At 37.4% G+C, this 22074-nt stretch overlaps 1 protein-coding gene across 2 annotated transcripts in view; it reads left to right on the top strand.

The window, feature by feature from the left end:
* The window catches only part of TBC1D4 (TBC1 domain family, member 4), a 263231-nt gene that overhangs the window by 231575 nt on the left and 9582 nt on the right, over nt 1-22074 (top strand). For both annotated transcript variants that reach the window (XM_010839664.1, XM_010839663.1), the window contains 6 exons: nt 1004-1213; nt 4719-4877; nt 9099-9257; nt 12028-12272; nt 17883-18042; nt 20667-20836. In XM_010839664.1, the coding sequence (XP_010837966.1) occupies nt 1004-1213; nt 4719-4877; nt 9099-9257; nt 12028-12272; nt 17883-18042; nt 20667-20836 (1103 nt within the window). The remainder of the gene's footprint in view (nt 1-1003; nt 1214-4718; nt 4878-9098; nt 9258-12027; nt 12273-17882; nt 18043-20666; nt 20837-22074) is intronic.

Here is a 22074-nt window from a genome sequence, read left to right as displayed (position 1 = left end):
TGGTCAGAGAATGTTTTTCAAAAAAAGTTAAGTATTTTATTTAAACTCATTGCTGGGAGACATCTTTTGAGAAAAGGGACCAGAAAAACACTAGAGTCATTGCAGAGGACTTTGTGGGTCAGGGAGTCATGAGAAAATCAGCATCGTGAGGGCAGAGGATGGAGGATGGAGACAAGAGGTTGGAAAGATTGAAGCTAAAGTCTAAAGCGATCAATGTGCTATTCCCGGGAGTTTGGACTTTGGGATATATGCAACCACTGAAATGTTTTAAGACACAGAATCATGTTTGTTAATAGGAAAATAAATTGGCCAACAGTGCAAATGATGGCCTGGAATGAGGGTGAGAATGAACTCTGGAAACTGGGGAATAGTGTTGCAGGGGCTTCCTGGGTGGCTCAGGGATAAAGAATCCACCTGCCAACTCAGGAGACATGGGTTCAGTCCCTGGGTCAGGAAGATCCCCTGGAGAAGGGAATAGCAACCCACTCCAGTATTCTTGCCTGGAAAATCTCATGGACAGAGGAGCCTGGAGGGCTACAGTCCATGAAGTTGCAAAGAATCGGACACGACTGAGTCCCTTGTTTCAGGAGTGAGCAGAGAGTTCTGAGCCAGGCTGTGCCCAGAGTCACTCAGTTGTTTTTTATTTTGTTTTGTTTTGCACACTCAGAATGTACATAGATGTTGTCGATTGCAGAAGTGTTGAACCCTGGGGAAAGGCCAGGTCATTTTGGAGCACCTATCTTATAGGTCATTTTGTGCAGAAAGAAGAAGTAGTGACATCATCCATGCTTTCATTTCAGCAGAGAGGGAAATCTGAAAGGGGAATTCAGTCTAGTGAATTGACTCACATCATTAGTTCCAGAAACTGACAGTTTACTGGGAGGGCAGCTTTGTGTACGGCTTTAAAGGCGCAACACAGGAGGAGAGAGCGTCAAGTCCAGAGAGGACGTGTGTGGCCTGGCTTCTGACTTTGGAATGCCTCTCACTGTTTTCTTCTCTGTAGATGGCCTGGACAGGAGTGAGCTGCTGCCACTGTCCCCTCTCGCTCCAACCATGGAGGAGGAACCTCTGATGATATTCATGTCTGATGAAGATGACCCAGAAAAGGGTGAAGAGAGAAACAAGTCGGAGGAACTGAGGTGTTTGTGGAGAAAAGCTATACACCAGCAGATCCTGTTGCTTCGAATGGAAAAAGAAAACCAGAAACTTGAAGGTTAGCTATTCAAACGGGGCCAAAGGGCATGATATGATACCGTAATTTAAAGGTGTAGTTTGTTAATACTCCCCCCTACACTCATTCTCCATCTGTATACACACTTTTACTAGAATAGCTACTGATGAAAATTGTTACTTTCTAGTTCTTGAGGTGGTCATGACAGGGGAAAGGTTAGCCTAAGAAATCTGTATTTCTGTTTGATAGATTTAAAACATCAGATGCCTTTTGAGTATATTTGTGTGATAGAAGGTAATAGAATGTATATAATATGAAGTCAGTGGCTTTAATATGACTGGAAGTTTAACATCTTTGTGTATAATTTAAAAAAGACTTAAACATGAAAAAGTAAATTCTCTTCAAATATGATTTTCAAACTTCAGGTCAGTTGTATTCATAATATGAGAAATATTCCTATTTCAAATAAATTATATTGTATCCAATACAACTAATCATCTATTAACAAATCAAAAGTGCTATGTTTTGTTACTATTTTATGAACTTTCTATTTAAAAACCATATTGAAGTCATTAAAATTTTAATTGGACAGTTTATAGCAGCTATTGTACTATTCATAGTGCTTGACTATTAAATTTATGAATACCAAATGCATTAGAATGTGTTTTCCAGACTCTGAAATAATGATGTCATTTACCCCAGTACTGATAGAATCACACACAGGGAGATGTGTAGACAGTACCAAAATCTGAAACATGTATTAAAGCCCTTATCTTGGGCAAATCACTTAATATAAAGGGCCTTTTTTCACATTTAAAAATGAATGGCTTAGCTTATGTAGGCCTTTGACTTTTAAGATTATTGGAAAATTATAATCTAGGTTTTTCTCTGACTTGCTTTTATTATGTTGTCTTTCAATGAAGCTTCTTTTAGTATAGGCAGGTATTCACATTTCTGTGTTCACCATCTAAAGATTCCTCTTACTATATCTATTGTTCAACTAAATTTTTTACTTTTTAGTTTGCTAGGGCACAATTTATTTTTGCTTAACACTATATTCTTAGCAGAATGAAAAGTTTATAAGACTTTTAAATATCTTTAGGAAACAAATCTTTTCTTTCAAATTAAAAAAGCAATTAATTGTTATTAACATAGCTTTTAAAAGTTTGATGTGATAAATGATATGCCCACTCAAGCTTCCATAGATTTTGAAAGGAATTTATGTTTTTTGTAGTTGATTATATCTTGAACTAACTCATAAACAGAAGAAGAGGTTGAAAAAAGATGGTTATCATTTTCTTAAAACTTTTAAAGCATGAAATTGGATTTCATTAATAGGAGTATGTGCAGTAGAGCATTATATTAAATATTAATGGATAATTTTAGAATCATAGACTGTTTGAACTGGAAATGGCCTTAGAGATTACTTAGTTCCATTTTTCATTCTGCAGCTGAGTTAGTGACTGGCTTGGGGATGCTAAGAAAATTAACCTAAGGTCAAACAGTGTTATACTGGCAAACAAGTATGAAAATTCCAGTTTATTTACCACAGTTTTTAGGCTTTTTCCCAGTACACCATATTGTATTTCTCAAATATATAGTTAATATAAAGAAATGGAATGTTTTACTATAAATGACTGCATATTCTGTGTATTATATATGGCTGTATAAGTTGACAGAATAAAAGAAGAGGTGACATTTAGAATATATGATCAGAAACCTTTGTCAGTTCTGTTTTTATTTCTGTACTTAAGTAACAAAGACGAAAAAAAATAGCTTAACATATTACAAATGTTAGCCAACGGATAAGCATTTTTTCATAGTTCTTTTGTTCTTGCCTGGTTAACCAGGGCAGATATTAACTATTCTTACTTAGCTATTCTTACTTACTTACTATTCTTACTCAGGGTGTAGATGATGGTTATTATTATTTTAAATGAATAATGATCCAGAGCAGGTTGGAGAAAAAAAAAATCTGAGGAAATATTATGCTTCATCCATTATGAAAAATATAATTAGTAAAGTTATATGTAGGATTATGTTAATTATTAGCTTTCTCTATGATAATCCTAGAGAAATATAAAACAAATTGTTGCAGTTCAGTTGCCAAGTCATATCTGACTCTTTGCAGCACCCCAGGCTTCCCTGTCCCTCACTGTCTCTCAGAATTTGCCCAAGTTCGTGTTCATTGAATCGGTGGTGCCATCTAACCATCTCATCCTCTGTTGCCCTCTTCTCCTTCTGCCTTCAGTCTTTCCTAGCATCAAGGTCTTTTCCAATGAGTCAGCTATTTGCATCACGTGGCCAAAGTATTGGAGCTTCAGCTTCAGCACCAGTCCTTCCAATGAATATTCAGGGTTGATTTCCTTTAGGATTGACTGGTTTGATGTCCTTGCTGTCCAAGGGACTCTCAAAAGTCTTCTTCAGTATCAGAGTTCAAAAGCATCAGTTTTTTGGCAGATACTGAAAAGCAAAACTAAACTATGCTAGAAAGCCATCTAGTGGTATCTAGGAGGAATTTTTGATAGTTTGATTTATCTTTTGATTATGTGTGGACTTTTAAGCAGGAATTTTTACTGCCCTGCCAGAATAGTAGTCTATTATAAGATGGTTTAATTCTTTTGAAATGGCTTCAACACTAAGTAAAGAGTAATACTCATTCTGCTATTTTTGTGCTGTCGAGGACTTTGGATGCCTGACAGAGATTTGTGTTGCAGGAGGTAAGCTGGCTGAGCCCTGGAGCTTCAGTGATTACAGATTACACTTAGAGCTTCTGTTCCATGTGGTCCTAATGAGAGAGAAGAAATATGCTTCCATGTCTTTTCACCCTTCTCCCCTTTTGGAATCAATTCTTCAAGATAAAGCTGAGGTGTAGATACTGGTTGCTTTTATAAACATTTCTTTTCATGAACTCTGGGCTTAGATTTTAGACAATCAAGTCAGAGAAAATTTTGTATTATTTTGAAAAATGAAAATGTTAACTTCAGTGAAATGGACTTTCCTCTTAAAGATGATTAAAAATGGACACAGGAATATGTAACCTAGTGTCTGCGTGGCTAAAGACAGTGTGAGTAACTCTGGAAATAATTATAAAAATGTATCAGGCTATCATGATCAAATATTTATCAAATCAGGGTTAGCCTGAGGCATTATTTTCTCATAGATATAGGATATAAAATATTAACATTTTAATGGTATTAACAAACTGTCACTTTTGTAGTTATCTATCACATTTGTCAAATATTTGAAATTTCTAGCCTGGAAAACATGGTTTGTTTTTTATGTCTAGGAAATTTGTCATCTGTAAGATATAGAGTAAAACCTCCTTAGAAGTTATTCCTGTGTCTTTTTTTTTTAATACATGAAATGACTCAAAATTTGAGAACTTTTCATGTATCTTTCATTTTTTACAAAAATTTTCATTTTGAGAAAATGTTAGTGGTTGATTCCTAAAAGTCATATGCTGAGGTTTTACAAAGGCAATAAAACATTACAAATTCTGTGTTTTAAAACGTAATAGTCTTAACGGAAACTCTTTCTTTCTTAGCAAGCAGAGATGAACTGCAGTCCAGAAAAGTTAAATTGGATTATGAAGAAGTTGGTGCATGTCAGAAGGAGGTCTTAACAATCTGGGATAAGAAGTTGTTAAACTGCAGAGCTAAAATCAGATGCGATATGGAAGATATTCATACTTCTCTTAAAGAAGGTATTCTGGATCATCTTAATCATCTTTTTTTTTTTTTTGAAAAGTTTCAGAGATCGTTTTGACTCATCCAGCTTAAGCATAATTTTCTCTTTGTCGTTTCCTATAAAAAAAGGAAAGTAGTTTGTTTCCTCCTGTAGTTAGTGACTATGTTGGTAGGAACATGGTGCTAACGGAAGTCCTATCCCTGAGGAGATAGCAGGCACGTTTTCTACAGTTTCCTGCCTCTTCAGTCAGCTGTTTTCAACTGAAGAGTTATCACTTACTAAGGAAAGAGCATGTGCGTTAGTACAAATCTTTAATCGTATCCATAAAAATATCTCGAACTTATAAACTTGACTCGTTCCCATTATTTGCTCAGAAGTATTTATATATATATATATGTTCACCTACATGTATGTGTTTAAACAAATCTATATTATTAGCTAGCAATCAGTTGTCCTACCATCTATTTTTTCTTTTATTTATTTTTGAAACATTGCTTTTATTCAGCCTTATATTACACTGCCGCTTTGTCATATAAAATGACTGACATTTAAACTTCTTAAATTTAAAGTTAAAACTAACGTGTGAATTGCTTACTTGTGGTTTCTGTGACTCAGATTCAATATATTAAAATGAGAATCTCTATGACCTGCTGGGCATAAAATAAAGATCCCAAGTTAACTTGACCATGAATCTTAAAAGCCTATGATAATGTGAAACTGTTACATAATTAAGTTAAAATTAAGGTTAATTTTGTAAGATGCTGTGTTTGCAAACCTGGTACATGTTCTTTTTCCTTGAAGATATGGACATCCCAAAGATTTCTACTGAATGCACTGTTTGGGAGACAAAATAGTGGCTAATCAAATGTGTGTGAGATGTAGATCACACTGTTCTTCGGTATTGCAGAGATGTTTTAGAGGTGCTCATCTTCCCATTTCATATAAAACAGAGTTGAAACTTCTTAGCACTGTGCCCACAGCTCTCCTTGATCTCTCCTTTCATTTCTCACCTCATTTTCTACCTTTCCCTACCTTGTAGCCTGTGCTTTGAAGATGCTAACTAATCTGCATCCTGGTATGACACAGGCCATTTCTTTATTTCTTCCTTTTTTTTAAAATAAAGATATTCTATATTTTTTAAAGCTTTAAGTTTTTGCTTTTCGTATTAACCCTTAGTCTTTTCAAAAAATAATTTTTCTTTATTTAGTTTTGGTTGCACTGGGGTCTTCATTGCTGTGCACGGGCTTTCTCTAGTTGTGGTGAGCAGGGACTGTTCTTTAATTGCAGTGCGTGGGTTTCTCATTGCTACGGCTTCCCGTTGGAGAGCATGGGCTCCAGGGTCCTGGGCATCAGTAGTTGTGGCACACGGACTTGGTTACCTCTCAGCATGTGGGGTCTTCCCGGACCAGGGATCCAACCCACGTCTCCTGCATTGGCAGGCGGATTCTTAACACTGGACCACCAGGGAGATCTCCCCAGCTCTTTCTTGATTAGATGCTCCCTTCCCTCCCTCTTCTGTCCTCTCTACCTTCTCCCCATTTCCCGGCTCCCCTTCTTTCCATCACATGTTCTTCTCACTCCTCCTCTGTGCCCCCTTTCTCTGCCCCTCTCAGGGCCTCCATACATTCTTGCCAAAGTGATTGCTGCCTACACTCCCAGCCTGGAGAATCCTGTTCTCCCTCAGCAGTCAGTTTAAATACCATTTCCTCAGAATGTCCCACCCCCCAACCCCAAATAAAATAGTTTTGCTTTGTTATTCTTTCTCATGATTTTTTCCCTTTAATTGTGCTTACCATAGTTTATAATTTTGTATCTACGTGTTTATCTGTTAAACGTTTTCTCACTGCCCCCCTACACTCCTAGCACCCAAGACAGCATCTTACATGTTATTTACTAAATGAATGAATGAATGAATGAGACTAATTTTCCTGAGAATGGATTTATTCAACTCTCAATGATGAGGTTTCTTCAATGCCATGCTCTATTCTCTGCTATATGTTAGATGCTCAATAAATATTTAACTAAGGTGAATTACCAGACTTCTCTGGTGGTCCGGTGGTTAAGAATCTGCCTGCCAGTGCAGGAGCACAGATGTTTTCCCTAGTCTGGGAAGATTTTACATTCTGTGGGGCGACTAAGCCCAGGCACCACAACTACTGAGCCCACGCTGTAGAGCCAGTGCTCTGCAGCAAGAGTAGCTGCCACAGTGAGAAGTGGACACAGTGCAACAAAGAGAAAACAACTGTTTTCTCGCTGCAGCTAGAGAAAGCCTGCATGCAGCAGTGAAGAGCCGACACAGCCAAAAATAAATAAGGTGAATTTCCTTTTTGAAATTGTTATTGGATGGTTAACATAACAGCCCTCTCCTTAACAGTGATCCATTTAATGGGCTAATGAAAGTTACCCTCTAAAAATGACTTTTTATGTAAGATCATTCATTCATTCAACAAATATCTAAGTATCAAGGTATATTCTTGGATTTCATCATTCAGAGATGAAAATATGCTGATTATTCTCAGGGAGTTCACCATCTAAGTGAGGAAACTAGACAGACATACAGTATAGCACTAACTCTAATCCAATATGCTAATGTTACAGTCCGAGTCACATAGTATGTGAGAAAGGAGTCTTACTCCTAGAGATGTTAGGGAGAGTTTCTGCAGAAGAATGACATACAGGCTCATTCCTTAAAGACAAATGGAGATATACTAGGCGATCAACTGGAGAAGCTTGGAATTCCATAAAGGTAACAGTAGAAACAAGAAACTGGAGGTCTGGAAATAACCATAAGCTTCTTGAGTATGTGAATACTTAGTGTATACTTAATATGGCAGGGAGTGGGAGGTAATGGAACTAAAAATAGTAGTTTCAAGGCATACCCTGTGGAGGACCTTATAATTCATGTTCAGGAGCCTGTGGTGTAGTTTTTGGGCAAGAATACTTTCAGCTTCTGCAGACTGTGACATTGCATTCCAAAAAGATTAGTGCCGTTAAACCTTCCTCTACCCAGCTAGATCTCAGGAACCTATCCCATATCTAGTCTTTTTGGACTGAAAGCAGTGAAATAAAATTACCTTTCCTGCAGAGAATTGAATTATGTCCCTCCCAGTGCTTTACTTCATGTCCCTTAGCATAAAAAACATAGTTTTAACATACTTTGAATTGCTTGTTTTGGTTTTCAAGCACACTGGAATTACTATTTCATTATACATGAATGAAGCATTATATAGCCTAGCTCCTTTCTTCTCGAAGGCTGAGTGACGTTCTGGAGCACTCCCTTTGTATTGTATTTATCACTTTATTTCATTCTTTTGTGGACCGTAAAAATGCTATTTAATTCTCTTTTACAAAGTTACTTTTTAATGACAGATATTTAGAAATCAGAGTATGAATATTAGCATTTGTTACTAGCTTTAAACCAAATAAAAGGTGAAAATAAGCAGTCATACATTTCAGTATTTTACAATTTGGCCTCTGAAACTAGAGTTTGGATTCTCAACTGCACTAGCTATGAAGACCTGGGAAGTGACTTAGCCTCTTTCCGCCTCAGCTTTGCCATCTGTAAAGTATAGATAGTAGTAATTATCTGTCTCATTAAGTTATTTTCTGAGCACCTGTGAATAGTTGAGGTGCAGTTTCTGTAATTGCAATGCTCAAAACCTTCTGCTGCTGCTAAGTCGCTTCAGTCGTGTCCGACCCTGTGACCCCATAGACGGCCGCCCACCAGGCTCCCCCGTCCCTGGGATTCTCCAGGCAAGAACACTGGAGTGGGTTGCCATTTCCTTCTCCAGTGCAGGAAAGTGAAAAGTGAAAGTGAAGTCGCTCAGTCGTGTCCAACTCTTAGCGACCCCATGGACTGCAGCCCACAAGGCTCCTCCGTCCATGGGATTTTCCAGGCAAGAGTACTGGAGTGGGGTGCCATTGCCTTCTCTGGCTCAAAAGCTACATCTCCTCAATACATGTTGTATTAGGTTCTCAGTCAGTAGTGGCTGGTGTTCTTGTTACTATTGCCATTATTTTCCTCATTATTTGAGGGTTTCTTTTGTAAGGCAGCAGCTAGAGGGTTAAACTCATCAAAATATGCTTGCATCCTGTGTGGCTGTAGCCTGGCACACAGGACACGTGTATGTACGGCTGTGTGTATGTAGTAGTGTGGCTGCATTACAGTTAATCAATTGTGATTTAGCAACATCATTCCAGTCTTCAAGGCCTTGCTTTCTTATCTCTTTGATTGCAGGTGTTCCCAAAAGTCGACGAGGAGAAATCTGGCAGTTCCTAGCTTTGCAATATCGTCTGAGACACAGATTGCCTAATAAACAACAACCTCCCGACATATCCTATAAAGAGCTTTTAAAACAGCTCACGGCTCAGCAGCATGCTATCCTCGTGGATTTAGGTATGTCTGCCGTATTGATTCTAATTTACGAAAGTAAACAATAGGTCCTTTTGTTGAGTTTTTTTTTTTTTAATTTGGTTTTTGGTGTTGATAAAGATGATCTGTTGGTCTGCAGAGTTGCTGACTTTGTTCTTTCCTGAGGGCATATCGGCCTTATGTCTGGTTGAAGATACCCTAAATGACTGCGTGTGGAGTGAAGTCTTTATCCTCAGACTTGTACTCTGAAAAGAGTCATTTTGTATTTGAATCGTTATAAAGGTCATGTTCTCGGGTGCTCTCAGTTCTTGTTTTTGAACAACTGACTTTTTTGGGGGATAGACAATTATTATTTTAGTCAGCACTGGTCTTGAAATAGGCTAGAGCAGGTTTAAAGGGGCACCAGAAAATTTAACAAAGTCTACTAAATATTCTGGACATATTGCTGAAAACAAGCTTTTGAATAAGCCTTTAAAAAGCAATACGGTATGTGGTTAGGTTGTGGAAAATCATGAATACATCTTTGGAGGATGAAATAAGAATTAACTGTCTTACTGTTATGTGAATTTCCAGCATTTATGGCAGCATTATAAAGTCACCCTTTTAAAAGCTGAGTTTCAAATAACTTATGGAAAGCAAAATGGTGTAATAATTTAAAAAATAATGTCTCTAATTTTTCTCTAAATTAATGTTATATTCTGTTATTTAAAAATATGTAACTTACTGAATTAAATTGACATTGACATTTGAATTATCTTATATATATCCCTAAAAGTTGATTTATTTAAGGTGGCCAGATATGTTATTTCAGCCCATATGGGAAAATAAGGGATTACTTTACATTGAGAGGTCACTTCATTTCAGGTTGTATAAAAATCACAGGGCAACACTGACCTCTGCTCCTTTGGATGACAAACAACTTCTGTTGGGAAAAGGCCAATTAAGTTAATATTTTTTGAGCCCAGTAGAATTGAAAAGGAGAATTTTACTGAGAAACTGAAAACTTCAGTTTTTGTCCTGATGCTACCACTGAACAGTAGTTTTAGGGAAATTACTTTGCTTCTGAGTTTCAATCCTCTCTCTTAAATGAGGACAATGAGCCAGTCAATCACTGTGAATCCCCGCAGATGTGTGGTTCTGTGACTGGAAATGGATAATGAGTCTAGAAATTGGGATGTCGAATTTAGAGCTAGTCAAGATACCCTAAAAGATAAGGAGATGATGAGATCATGTTACAGGGGGGAAAAAAAGCATGGTCAGAAAAAAATGGAACCAGAATTAATGTCTTGAATAGACAGTATATTTATAGTTTTCTGTAGCAAGCATTTTAAGTGAAAAAGGCCATTTAAGTGAAATGATAATTTTAAAAATTGCTTATTTGACTTTGCTCATAGTCATCTGTGTTTCCTCAGCACATTCTTGTTAATTTCTCATATCTTTCCCTTTATTTGCTCTGCAGAAATAATCTTATCAGTTCCTGGGTGTGTGTGTGGGCAAATCACTTTTAAGCAAATCTGGTGGAAACATTAAAAAATCTGGCCTTCTTACAAGTTCTAACCCTCATGAGTAATCATTGCACAAGGAAGCTAACACTCCCTTCATTTTCATGACGCAAGGAAAGTCCCAAACCACTGTATACAGCTTTAGGGTGAAGATGGGTTTGTTTCAGTGTTTAGTACCAACTTTTTAGTGATCCAGGACTAACTTGCTTGCTGAAGTGTCTCTATGGTATTTTTGTACACAGAAGTGAATTTTAGAGGGGAATTTATTTCAAATCAGCTTGGCCCTTCATTATCCTTGACCTTCTTGGATTATACTGAAAATAAAAGAGGTCTGCATGGCTCATAGATCAGTTCAGTTCAGTTCAGTCACTCAGTCGTGTCCGACTCATGGATGGAGGTAGTTTAAGAAACAGGAAGCCAAGAATACTTGAAAAAAACAAACAAACAAACAAAAACTGGGGTATTTCCTGAATGATAGACTGACTATAAAAGAAAACAACCCCAAAAAGTCCCTCTTCTGTCATAATGTAAGAAAAGCAGAAAGGAATCTGCTATGGACTACTAAGATTTCTTCTTAAATTATATGATACCACCTGTAGAATTCTGATTTCAGTTGTTCAGTTGCTAAGTTGTGTTCTATTTTTTGTGACCCCATGGCACACCAGACTCCTCTGTCTTCCAGTATCTCCTGGAGTTTGCTCAAATTCACGTCCATTAAGTCGGGGATGCTATCAAATCATCTCATCCTCCGTCTTCCCCTTCTCCTTTTGTCTTCAATCTTTCCCAGCATCAGGGTCTTTTCCAATGAGTCTGCTCTTTGCATCAGCTGGCTAAAGTACTGGAGCTTCAGCTTCAGTCCTTCCAGTGAATATTCAGGATTGATTTCCTTTAGGATTGACTGGTTTGGTTTCAGTTAGTGGGTGGTTTCTATGTGAACTTAGAATTAGCCTTGATTTACAATCAGAGTAAGTTTTATATTCTATTCCCTGAGATCTTTTCTGAATATGTCTTTGATTTGTTTATGAACTTTTTTTCCCCCTAAAAATAAGTGCTTATTAGCATCAGTTATTTGCTCCTCTATCACATACATGGAGATGGGGTGATGGTCTGGCAGGTAGGACTTGGGACTCTCTAGAGGGAGAAAGACTCAATCAGAGGGGTAGGTACTCCAGGCGGTATTCAGTATTGGAAAAGAGCGTTGATTTATTCCTCGAAATTGCTGAATTGCAGTTTCACTCTGGACTCCAAAGCATCAGGGTATCTCAAAAATATTTTTCTTTTTTCTTCTGCAGGGAGAACATTTCCTACTCATCCTTACTTTTCAGCACAGCTTGGGGCAGGGCAGCTGTCGCTCTTTAATCTCTTGAAAGCCTACTCATTACTGGACAAAGAAGTGGGTTACTGTCAGGGGATCAGCTTTGTGGCTGGAGTCTTGCTTCTACACATGAGTGAAGAGCAAGCCTTTGAAATGCTGAAATTCCTCATGTATGACCTGGGCTTCCGCAAGCAGTACCGACCTGACATGATGTCGCTGCAGGTGAGTGGTGGGTCTTCACAAGAAACGGGTAAAAATCTTAGCGGAGCCCTCTTCTGATTTATAGTGAAAATTTAAAGAAATTTGGGCCCATTGTCTTGGAACTTGGATAAATGCAGAGGCATGTTTTAGTTCATGGTTTTACTGTGGGATTTGCAATTTTGCTAAACCGGTAAGTGTATGACACCCATATGCAGAGTAACTTTTCCATAGTTTCTGAAGCAGATAAATAAGCCATTCGAGTGTGTCCTCAAGTCCCTATTTCTTAAGTCTACCAGTTGCCTGGAGAAAGTATCATCTTTGCTCACTTTCCCTCATCTTATCAGTTGAAAAGAATCATAGATATTTTATTTAAAATCTAAAATTATAATGCCTTATTCTTTTACTTTGAGTGCATCATTGGCAAATATCTATATTGTGTTTCTTCTCAAACTTTCTATCTCCCCCCCAACCCCGCCTTATCTTAATAGTAGACAGGCCTTTATAGAGGAAAACGTGTTCAGTGTCGGTGGCGCTTTTTCAGTCTGCTTTTCTTATGTTCTGAAGAAGAACATTAAGATTTTTCAGTTAAGTAGTGTATTCACTGCCATTATTATATTTCAAACTTTCTGTTTATACATTTCTCCTCTCTAGTTTAAACTTCACTTTCCTTAACATGCTGTTTTCTAACAAAAAGTTCAAATTTTCACTGTAGATACGATATCTTAAACAACCACTACCTTGCAATTTAAAGCTTTCAGACATAAAAATATAAGGGAAGGCTTTAAAGAGAAAAATGTGTCAGGGTTCTCCTCCCGTGAAATGAGGTAGACATGATGCCGAGTTCGTCATAATATTATGCTTTAGATAAGAACTAAAATATTTTAAAATATAAAATATTTTTATAATTACAAAAATATACTTTTAAATATACTTTGTACTGGTTCCCAGTGATCAGTATTTGCATGTAGTATTTCAATCTTACCAATCCTTGGGCAAAATGATACTTTATTTTCACTCTATGAATGTTACGGTAAGTGGCGTTTTCTTGAGAGGATGAGTGGAGAGGGAGTGCTCCATTTTTTATTATTAATACTTCTTCAAGATGGAATTTTTGGTGGGGAGATAAGGCTTTGCTCTCAATGTTGGGTTTCAGCTGTGAGTTCTTATGAAGGGTGTACAGAAATCCTGATTTCAGGGTAGAGAAATCAAATACAGTGATTCATGAAAGTGAATGTCTCTCAGTTGTGTCCAACTCTGCGACCCCATGGACTTACACAGTCCATGGAATTCTCCAGGTCAGGATACTGGAGTTGGTAGCCTTTCCCTTTTCCAGGGGACCTTCCCAACCCAGGGATCGAACCCAGGTTTCCCACATTGCAGGTGGATTCTTTATCATCTGACAGTTGATTCCTAGTTGATGACTATTCGTAGGTCTATAAACATTCTGCAAGTGAAATAGTAATAACTATGGAAGGTTTTATTTTTTACTTTATTTCTTAACAGTTTATTGTGCCATATTGTATAGGAAGCATTTGGTACCCTTGTATTTTCAGAAGTAACAGTTTGGAATCTGCCATTAAAATTTCAAAGAAAGGAGTCACATGGTCTTGATTCATAAATTAAAAGGGTAGATACAGATATCACTTTAAAAATGCAACCTTTTTCCAATTTGAAGAAATTCCTCATCAATTTGGCATTATAAAAATTCATATACACTGGATTTATATGTTGATTTAATATGACCCACAATTACCAAGAAATATTTCCTGTCCATAGTTATGAAAATGAAGATGTTTAAGCATCTGTGGGGACAGTGTTCTTAGAGGCCATGAGACTGGGAATCTTAACTGGAAAATAGAGCCTTTTGATCTGTAAAGTGAGATGCAACACTTTTCTACTTTCTAGAACAGAAAGTGTTTCTTTTTCAATCAACATGATATTCAGAACTGGAAGTGGCAACAGGCTTAGGATCACTTGATAGGATTTCTGATTACCTGCATGGTGTGAGCTTGGGCACTGCAGTTCAGTTCAGTTCAGTCACTCAGTCATGTCTGACTCTTTGCAACCCCATGGACTGCAGTACGCCAGGCTTCCCTGTCCATCACCAACTCCCGGAGCTTACTCAAACTCATGTCCATTGAGTCGGTGATACTATCCAACCATCTCATCCTCTGTCGTCCCCTTTTCTTCCTGCCTTCAATCATTCCCAGCATCAGGGTCTTTTCCAATGAGTCAGTTCTTCACATTCAGGTGGCCAAGGTTTTGGAGTTTCAGCTTCAGCACCAATCCTTTCAATGAATATTCAGGACTAATTTCCTTTATGATGGACTGGTTGGATCTCCTTGCAGTCCAAGGGACTCTCAAGAGTCTTCTCCAACACCACAGTTCAAAAGCATCAATTCTTCGCTGTTCAGCTTTCTTTATAGTCCAACTCTCACGTCCATACATGACTACTGGAAAAACCAAAGCTTTGACTAGACGGACCTTTGTTGGCAAAGGAATGTCTCTGCTTTTTAATATGCTGTCTAGGTTGGTCATAACTTTTCTTCCAAGGAGCAAGCGTCTTTTAATTTCATGGCTGCAATCACCATCTGCAGTGATTTTAGAGTCCCCCAAAATAAAGTCTCTCACTGTTTCCATTGTTTCCCCATCTATTTTCCATGAAATGATGGGACCAGATACCATGATCTTAGTTTTCTGAATGTTGAGTTTTAAGCCAACTTTTTCACTCTCTTTCACTTTCATAAAGAGGCTCTTTAGTTCTTCACTTTCTGCCATAAGATTGGTGTCATCTGCATATCTGAGGTTATTGATATTTCTCCCGGCAGTCTTGATTCCAGCTTGTGCTTCATTCAGTCCAGCATTTCTCATGATGTACTCTGCATATAAGTTAAATAAGCAGAGTGACAATATACAGCCTGGATGTACTCCTTTCCCGATTTGGAACCAGTCTGTTGTTCAATGTCCAGTTCTAACTGTTGCTTCTTGACCTGCATACCGATTTCTCAGGAGGCAGGTCAGGTGGTCTGGTAGTCCCATCTCTTGAAGAATTTTCCAGTTTGTTGTGATCCACACAGTCAAAGGCTTTGGCATAGTCAATAAAGCAGAAGGAGAGGTTTTTCTGGAACTCTAGTTTTTTCAGTGATCCAGCGGATGTTGGCAGTTTGATCTCTGGTTCCTGCCTTTTCTAAATCCAGCTTGAACATCTGGAAGTTCATGGTTCACATACTGTTGAAGCCTGGCATGGAGAATTTTGAGAATTATTTTGCTCGCATGTGAGATAAGTGCAATTGTGTGGTAGTTTGAGCATTCTTTGGCATTGCCTTTCTTTGGGATTGGAATGAAAACTGACCTTTTCCAGTCCTGTGGCCACTGCTGCATTTTCCAAATTTGCTGGCATATTAAGGGCAGCACTTTCACAGTATCATCTTTTAGGATTTGAAATAGCTCAACTGGAATTCCATCACCTCCACTAACTTTGTTCATAGTGTTGCTTCCTAAGGCCCACTTGACCTCTCATTCCAGGATGTCTGGCTCTAGGTGAGTGATCACACCATTGTGATTATCTGGGTCATGAAGATCTTTTTTGTATATTTCTTCTGTGTATTCTTGTCATCTCTTCTTAATGTCTTCTGCTTCTGTCATACCATTTCTGTCCTTTATTGAGCCCATCTTTGCATGAAATGTTCCCTTGGTATCTCTAATTTTCTTGAGATCTCTGGTCTTTCCCATTGTATTGTTTTCTTCTATTTCTTTGCGTTTATCACTGAGGAAGTCTTTCTTATCTCTCCTTGCTATTCTTTGAAACTCTGCATTCAAATGCATATATCTTTCCTTCTCTCCAGCAGGCACTCATTTTATCTGTAAAATAGGAGGTTCAGGGCTCTTTTAACTATGGACAGCCCATCATATTTGTGTCTGTTGTTTTCTATGTTAAGTGTAAAGCATCTTTTTATTTGAAGTCTTTGGTCTCTGCTTTTTCTCCCCCACTCTCTGCATCTCCCTTCCTCCAGTTCTGTCTCTTCCATTGGAAGATTTTCATGTTATCTCTAAGGTAGAATTGAAAAATTATGTGTTATTAGCAAATGGCATCTTGTTATGAAAGTTTCCTTGGAAGGAAGACTGAGTTATATTTTGTCAAAAGAAATTTAATGTAAATATACCTTGATGGAAGAAATGTTCTTAACCCCCAGTTTAGAATGTAGGGAAAAAATAAGGTTCTACCAAAAAAAAAAAATATATATATATATATATATATATTGCTTCTGTGTTAAGACAGTGGACGAATAAGGACAGAATGTTTTTGATGATAGGCTTTCTTTTTATTCTGCTAATTAGATGTCTTTGATTTTTGTACTACCAACAACGGCAATACTTAGAGCCCAGTATGTCTAGTTTCTAAACTGTAAGTGGCCTAATGGAAATAAATATATGATGTTTTTTCAACATGACTTAATGAGATTATAATCTCATTTTTTAAAACCTCTTTGCTTGACTGCTGCTAAACTTCTTATTTTATATTTATGACTTCCAGTGGCTCTTTAATTCTTTCCTTTTACAGCTTGTGTGGATCCTTAGTTTCCACAGACAGAGATCAAACATTTGCTATATTTATGTATAGTACTTTGATTTTTTAGTTTTGTGCTCTGAAAAACAGTTGAATTCATAATATAGTTGGTTATTTTTAGCTATTTTTATACTACTTAAGAATGATATTTTGATGCTGTCTAGAGAAAGAAGTTCTGCTAGATTTAGGAAAATGTTGAATGTATTTCACACCAAGAAGTTAAGCTGATATAACTGATCAAGGACTCATGACTCAATCTGTTACTGTGTAGATAAAAATTTAAATTAAATCACAAATCATGGATTTGTTTATTATTTGCTACTGCTTTACTTTTAACTACCCACATGTAAGACTTTAAAAGTTACTATAAGCTGTCTTTATAATATTTTTTTAAATATGAGTAATCAGCTCAGTAGCTAAATGAAATAATTTCTTTCTATAAACATTCGGACTGTACTTTTTGCTTGAATCTCCTTTGTCAAGAGAAAATATGCTGCTGGAATATCTTAGATATTAGAAATCACAGTTCAGGTTTCTGGCTCCTTTACCTTCTAAGCCTGACAGTGTCCTAGCACGCAGATTGCCTGGTGGGTTCTGTCGTAAATCCAATGCTGGCCCCAGCAAAGACAGACAGGGTCTTGCTTTTGAACCAGATGTGGTCGATTCTTTTGGATGGAAGCTTTTCTGGAACTGGTCTGAAATTAGAATGGCCCTTCCATGAGAGTCCTGAGCCAGGACGGTTCTGACTAAATTCCAAAAGCCATACCTTCCTACAGGAAGAATAATTACCATTTCCATGTATACATGGCTATACCAAAACACACGTGATAGAGAAATGTGCTGTCTAGTCATAGATGGACTTACAGTGACTTGCTGTATGATCTCAGTTAAATGAACTTGGATCTGTCAACTTTAACATAATAATAAAACAATATTGCTTTTGTTTCTCTAATATACATGAATTAGTTCTTAAATATTAGAGTAATGACATTAAACAGTATTTGTTTTATGTGTACTCAGATAAATGCATAATATGTTATTTTTCTTTTCCAAATTAACTTTAGATTCAAATGTACCAGCTGTCCAGGCTCCTTCATGATTATCACAGAGATCTCTACAATCATCTTGAAGAAAATGAAATCAGCCCCAGTCTTTATGCTGCCCCCTGGTTCCTCACGTTGTTTGCCTCTCAATTTCCATTAGGATTTGTAGCCAGAGTGTTTGGTAAGAGATACCAATGATCAGTTGGAACAGTGTTATCTCTTCCAAGGGGTATACTTCTAGCCATAAGGTGCTTCAATTGTTTTATCTAGCATTGTATCACAGAATCACAAATTGCTAATGGAATTTAATAAATATGCCTGGCTCCATTCTGAGAGTAATTTGAAACCATCTTCGTCTTAAATTGAAACGCAAAGGGAAAGAAGAAGTGCTGAGCTCCTGTATTTGAGTAAACTATAATGGAATTCTTATTTTCATTTATACCTAAAAAAGTCACAGTATAATTTTTAAAAAATATGAACTAAGGATTTCTACTGTATAATTTTTTTCATATTTTTATACACATCTTTCCTATCTCTTTTGTTTTTCCTTCCCCATTGTCCTCTTCAACCTGGATTCAAAACACAGAGAAACAACATGTTCTCTGACTGGGTTAATGGAAGCACCTCTTTCAATGTTGTTTTTAATGGCACTTGTTAATGTGACTTTTTATTGTTAACAAGGTAATTGGAATTCCTGTTTTATTGCTTTAAGTGCCCTCCTGTCATGCCAGTACAGAGGTGATGCCCATCTCTAACACTGGGTGCACAGCTGGTTGGACCCAGGGCAAGTTGTTGAGATGCTGTTTTGCTCCACAGTGTAGCAAAAAGAGAGTGTGACACAGCTTATGTTACCTTATGAGGCTTTTACATCTATCATACCTCTTTAGTTAGCTTTGTCTAAATCTGTTATTTAAAAAGCAAACCATCTTTTTAAAAAATGACTCTTTAGCAGAGGTTTATTCTAATGTTAAGAGCTTGATGACCTCAGAAGAGGCTTCCAGTTTTTATGTTCCACTCATCTATCTGGCACCTGTAGTGCAAATAGACAGTATTTATATCTGTGCTTTTGCTAAATTTGAGCTTTTGGTCAAATTGGAAGTATTGGCCTGATTGTAGGTCATTACGAGGATTGAAAAACATGAACTAAAATAGAATAAAGAGAATACATCAGTTATAGGGAAAAAATGTTATTTGGAGAAACTTCAAATTTGAAGATATATCCTCCTCCAGGGGATTTTCCCAACTCAAGGATTGAACCCAGGTCTCCTAAATTGTGGCCAGATTCTTTACCATCTGAGCCACCAGGGAAGCCCAAAGATATATTAATACATGTAATATGTATATATATATCACCAGATTACAGTGTACTGTGTCCTTCTTACTAGGGGCTGTGGTTTTAAAAATTAGACACTGCATTAGTGCTGATACAATTTGTAGGCTAAGTGCAGCAAAAGAGTAAAACAAGGATGCCCAGAATCAAATATTTACCAAATATCCATTTTTATATTGAGCATACACGATTGCTTTTTCTCCAGGGAAGTTTTCTTTGGAGCTTGGGTTTCTATTTATAGGTCTTCTATAAATCCTTTCATTTATATATTTTCTTATCAGGAAATAGCTTATCAAATCTAAAATGATATTTAGGGTATCTCTCTCTGACTTACCCTAGGAAGCTTGATATCTGAATTCAGGAAACATATTTCCCCAGTCATCTGTTTTTTGCTAAGAGAATATGAATGATGCTGTCAGCTCTACAATAGCCACACCATTCTTAGAATTGAGTGAAGAACAGAAACTGTCAGCAAAGGGAAAGATGTGTGAGCAAGAAGAATGACCATGTTTGAAGTGATTGTTTTATGGTTCTCTCATTTTTAACAACCCCCTCTTGTTTATTACTGACTACAGAATGGCATGGATTAAGAGGAATGCTTATACAAAAGTATTTAGTACTTTTCAAAACTATTGGTTTACATTTGTTTGGAGCAAAGTTCAGAGTCAGGGTGAAACTCTGGTGGCTCAAACGTAAAGCGTTTGCCTGCAATGCAGGAGACCCGGGTTTGATCCCTGGGTTAGGCAGATCCCCTGGAGAAGGTCCCACTCCAGTACTCTTGCCTGGGAAAATCCCAAGGACAGAGGAGCCTGGTAGGCTACGGTCCATGGGATCGCAAAGAGTTGGACAGGACAGAGCACCTTCACTTTCACTTTCAGAGTTAGGGTAGCCTTTCTTTTTCTCTTCTGATTTAGGTTATACCCTGATTTTGATTTTTCTTTTAAAGTTTTTTTTTTCCTTAAAGTTTTTTCTCTAGTACAGGTTTCATTACATTTTAACTGGTTCTTGTAGTTTTTTATTATGGTAATGAGAGTTTAATCCTAAGCTATTGATTATGTTGATTTGTTTTTGTATTCTCCTCATGAAGAAAATCTAAATGTAAGTCTCCATTAAATTTGCAACTGCTGCTGCTGCACTAAAAATTATAAATATGTGGACAAACAAATATATAATTTATCTTTTTCTTTTTACCCTGACCTTATCTGAGGTTCCTAAATAAGTAAAAAGAATAGTTAAACAACTGTTTATTTGTTTTGGTCATATTATTATTTATTTCAAATCTAGGTTATTTTGACCAGTTTTATTTTGCAAAATATTCTGTGGTTCTGCTGCAGTAATTAAAACAACCACCATATACACACACATACACACACACAAAACCATGCAAAAAACCCCATTAACACACAGAGGTCACGTTTTACAATAGTAGAGGCATAATTTTGATCATGAAAATTATATATCTTTTTTTTTTTCAGATATTATTTTTCTTCAGGGAACTGAAGTTATATTTAAGGTTGCCCTAAGCCTGTTGAGCAACCAAGAGACACTCATAATGGAATGTGAAAACTTTGAAAATATTGTTGAATTCCTTAAAATCACTCTCCCCGATATGAATTCATCTGAAATGGAAAAAATAATCACCCAGGTATGATTTAATTGGTAATAATAAGGTATAAGATTATATAGCAGGTTCTCTACTAATTATATTATTAAATGTTTTAGCATAAACCTGTGTTTTGCTTGACCATTTTTAAATTTGATCAGATACATTTTATCTAGAAATGAAACTATTGTGTAATTTCTCCTTGTGACATTGTGTGGCTGTGCCCAGGCAAGGTGTTCAGTCCTTGCCTGTGATGATTCATGAGTTTTTCAATTTAGATCGGTGATAAGACTGAAGATAGAACTAAGAGAGTTAGGAAGACCTGATAAATGAATAAGCTGAGATGCACTTAGCTTTGTAATATCGTTGTGTGTATTGGTCACTTAGTTGTGTCCTACTCTTTATGACTCCATGGACTGCAGCCCACTAGGCTTCTCTATCCGTGGGGTTTCCCAGGTAAGAGTACTGGAGTGAGTTGCCATTCCCTTCTCCAGGGGATCTTCCCCACACAGGGATCAAACCTGAGTCTCCTTCATTGGCAGGCAGATCCTTTGCCGTCTGAACCACCAATTCTGTTTTAAAATATATGAGGAGTACACATGACAGGAATGAAGACTGGAATCAGACAGTCTTGGATTCCCCATCAGCTTCCAGATCTTTTATTAGTTGTCTGTCTTGTACACATCACTCTAATGTTCTCCCCTGCAAAATGGGACAGTTCTGACCCAAGAGGTTTTGTGAGGCTTAAATGAGACTTGCTTTATTAGTCAGGGTCCCTTGCAGGAAACACAATCTACCTCCAGCAGCTCAAGGGAGGGTATGATTTACAGGAGTGCGGGCAAGGTTAAGGGAACAAGATACGATGTCCAGGTGCTTAGGAACCAGTGACAGAGGGAACTGTTCATATCCCTGGTGCTGCATCTGGAGAAGGAGGATATGATAGTGCTGCCAGGCCCAGTGAGTGCCGAAGTCTGGAGGCAGGCTCTCTGGAGGTTGCTGTGCTCTTGGTGAGCAAGACAGGGAAGGAGCAGGGAAGAAGTTACCAACCTATTTCTTCTGCCCCTTTTGATCTCCTGATGACCTTTGCCATTGGCTGTACCCAACCAGAAGTCATGAGAAATGCTGGGCTGGATGAAGCACAAGCTGGAATCAAGATTGCTGGGAGAAATATCAATAACCTCAGATATGCAGATGACACAACCCTTATGACAGAAAGTGAAGAGGAACTAAAGGGCCTCTTGATGACGGGTGAAAGAGGAGAGTGAAAAAATTGGCTTAAA

This window comes from Bison bison, unplaced genomic scaffold, assembly GCF_000754665.1.
Source record: "Bison bison bison isolate TAMUID 2011002044 unplaced genomic scaffold, Bison_UMD1.0 scf7180017864128, whole genome shotgun sequence".
NCBI lineage: Eukaryota > Metazoa > Chordata > Mammalia > Artiodactyla > Bovidae > Bison > Bison bison.
This window is presented reverse-complemented; position numbering and strand designations above follow the sequence as displayed.